This window comes from Sorghum bicolor, unplaced genomic scaffold (genome assembly GCF_000003195.3).
Source record: "Sorghum bicolor cultivar BTx623 unplaced genomic scaffold, Sorghum_bicolor_NCBIv3 super_199, whole genome shotgun sequence".
Taxonomy (NCBI): Eukaryota; Viridiplantae; Streptophyta; class Magnoliopsida; order Poales; family Poaceae; genus Sorghum; species Sorghum bicolor.
The window spans coordinates 5,709-8,247 of NW_018396512.1; the positions used below are offsets into that span (position 1 = coordinate 5,709).

The following is a 2,539-nucleotide window of genomic DNA, read 5'->3' on the forward strand; positions in this document are numbered from 1 at the left end:
GATGCACAATCTTATAGAAATTATCTCTCACATGGATGAATCTGAAAAAGATACTGATATGTTCCCTATTGTCTACCCTATGAAACTTAAGTATCTAAAATATTGGAAAGACATACCTTTGCTATATTCATTTGCATTTGTTCTTGATCCTAGAGCTAAAATGAGAGGCCTGTTTAATGTTCTTCAAATAATGCAAGAAAAAACAGGTAATGATTACACTGCTTACTATGCTAAAGTTAGAACTGAGCTGTTCAAACTGTTTAACAAATATGATGAGAAGTATGGGTCTTCAAGGACTCAAAGGAGATCCACTCTGCCTGGGCCAACCACTGGTAAGAAAAAGAATCCCTGGGAGGTTGTTTTTGGAGGCCCTGGAGCCTCTGGTGTTGTTGGACCTGCTCCTTCCTCTGTCCCAACTTCTTCTGCCGCACCCTGTGTATGTGAGCTATCTGCATATCTGGACTGTGACAATGTCACTGCATATGTGCAAGACTTTGACTTGCTTCTCTGGTGGAAAGACCACAAGCTTACATTTCCAGTTCTGTCTATCATGGCAAAAGATATTTTCTCTATTCCTGTCTCCACTGTGTCTTCAGAATCTTGTTTCAGCTTATCAGGCAGGCTCATCGAGGAGCGGCGCCGACGACTACTACCTGAACATGTGGAGATGCTTGCTTGCATCAAAGACTGGGAGCTCGGTGATAGAAGGCTTCAACACTCTGCTGGCAGCCAAGATCTTGCAGATTCCTTTGAGAATTTGTACCTTGATGTTCCTGAAGATCAAGGTGGATCTGGTAATGCTAGCACATCTGCTGCAACTCCTAGTGGTTCTGTGTCTGTGGCTTCTGCTCCTGGTCCTAGTGTTGCTGGTTCTTGAGAATTAGAGTTGGGAGTTGAGAGTGTTTAAGTGAGACTGAGACTCTGAGAGGTTGAGGGGTACTTATGACTGACTGTGAGTTTGTGATGTATCTGTGAACCTTTGAACATTTTCATTATATAAGAGCTGTGCTGCACTCTTTTTCCCTTTCTGGGGTTTCTCACAAGGGTGAGTTTTACCCAGAAAGGTTTTTAATGAGGCAGCATTGCACACAGCTCATTTTCTTTTAACTTGTGTGCTCTTTGTTCTGTGTTTCTGTGTTGTGTTATAATCTTGATGAAATGATGAGTTGATTGAGGCATTTTGAATTACTTGGGCCATGGGCCGGCACGGCACGTTTTTTTTCGTGCTGCTCGGGCCGAGCACGGCCCGAATTCGGCCCGTGGGCCCGTGCTTGGGCCGAAGGCCAAGCCCGCAGGCTGCTGAGGCACGGCACGGCAGGCACGCGGGCCAATCCGGGCACGGCACGCTGCGGGCCGTGCCTGGCCCGGGCCCGTGCCGGGTCGGGCCGTGCTGGCCCGCTGGCCATCTATAAGTTTAATAAAATTAAATTTTAGTTCAGCTAATATAATTTTTTTAAAAAAAATAAAAAAACAAAACCATCGTTACTATATCAAAACCACTGTTCACGGTAGCAAAATCACCTTTGAAAATACTGTAGGAAGATTAAAAATGTACAGTTTGAAAAATGGAGCGAGGTTGTTTGTCTCGGTTTAGAATTGAGGAAAAAAAACAGATTTTCATAAAAATTTAGGGAAGAAAAGTAGACTTTCCTAAATGAAAACTAACTAGCAAAATGTACACCTTAAATTAATCGAATATCTCTACTTATCCACCAGAAAAGACTTTACAGCCCATATTTGTTTCAGCTTCTCGAGGAAAAAGCTGAAACGAACAGGCCCTTAACCATATTATTGGTCGGGTGAAGCCCAGCTAGTGAAGCCCTGCTATGTGGGTGCCCAAACATCTAGTTTCACGTTGACTGTTTCTCTGTCACAGAAACACTAAAAAGGACCCCGTCCTCCGAGCACCTGCTACCACGAAACGACACCAACCACGAGCTTATATGCTGGCTCGGTAACATCAGCCAATTCAAAAATTCGGCACAACATATACAAAGGAAGATAAAAGATCCAAAGAGTAAACAAAATCGCCAAGAAGCAACTGCAACTGCAAACGTAAACAGGACACAATTCCTAGTGGGAAGTCTTGCTGTATTAGAGCCATGGAACACCAAAATTGCATATCCATCATTATCCATCAACTTACTAGAGTAAAACAACCATGCTGACATAGAATGCATTCTCACGGGATACAAGAGACTAGTTCATCCTCTTGATGAGCTCATTGATGTAGTTCTCACGGTTGCCGGCATCACCACCCTCCACATAGTGGTTCCTCTTCTTCTTGAGGCCACCCAGGGGCGCCTTCAGCTTAAATGGCCAGAGGAAGTTGTTGGCCTCCTTGAAGTGTGGGCCAACTGTCATGATCTCATGCACAAGGTCCTCAATGCAGATGATATTGTGCTTCCCAAGGCCCTAATGAACAGAACATAAACAAAAAATATTTAAGGCTGAAATTCAAATGTGGATCTGATCAGAATCAGCACAGTAGTTGTAGATGGCAACCTCCTCGATGACATTGTTGTGCTAAGTGATCCTC

The 2,539-nt window shown here is 43.9% G+C and overlaps 1 protein-coding gene across 1 annotated transcript in view; it reads right to left on the reverse strand.

The window, feature by feature from the left end:
• Window positions 1-2,199: 2,199 nt before the first annotated feature.
• Window positions 2,200-2,539, reverse strand: part of LOC8155702 (coatomer subunit beta-2) — a 5,280-nt gene continuing 4,940 nt past the window's right edge. Inside the window, exon 3 of the mRNA XM_002489012.2 lies at window positions 2,200-2,415. Within this exon, the coding sequence (XP_002489057.2) occupies window positions 2,200-2,415 (216 nt within the window). The remainder of the gene's footprint in view (window positions 2,416-2,539) is intronic.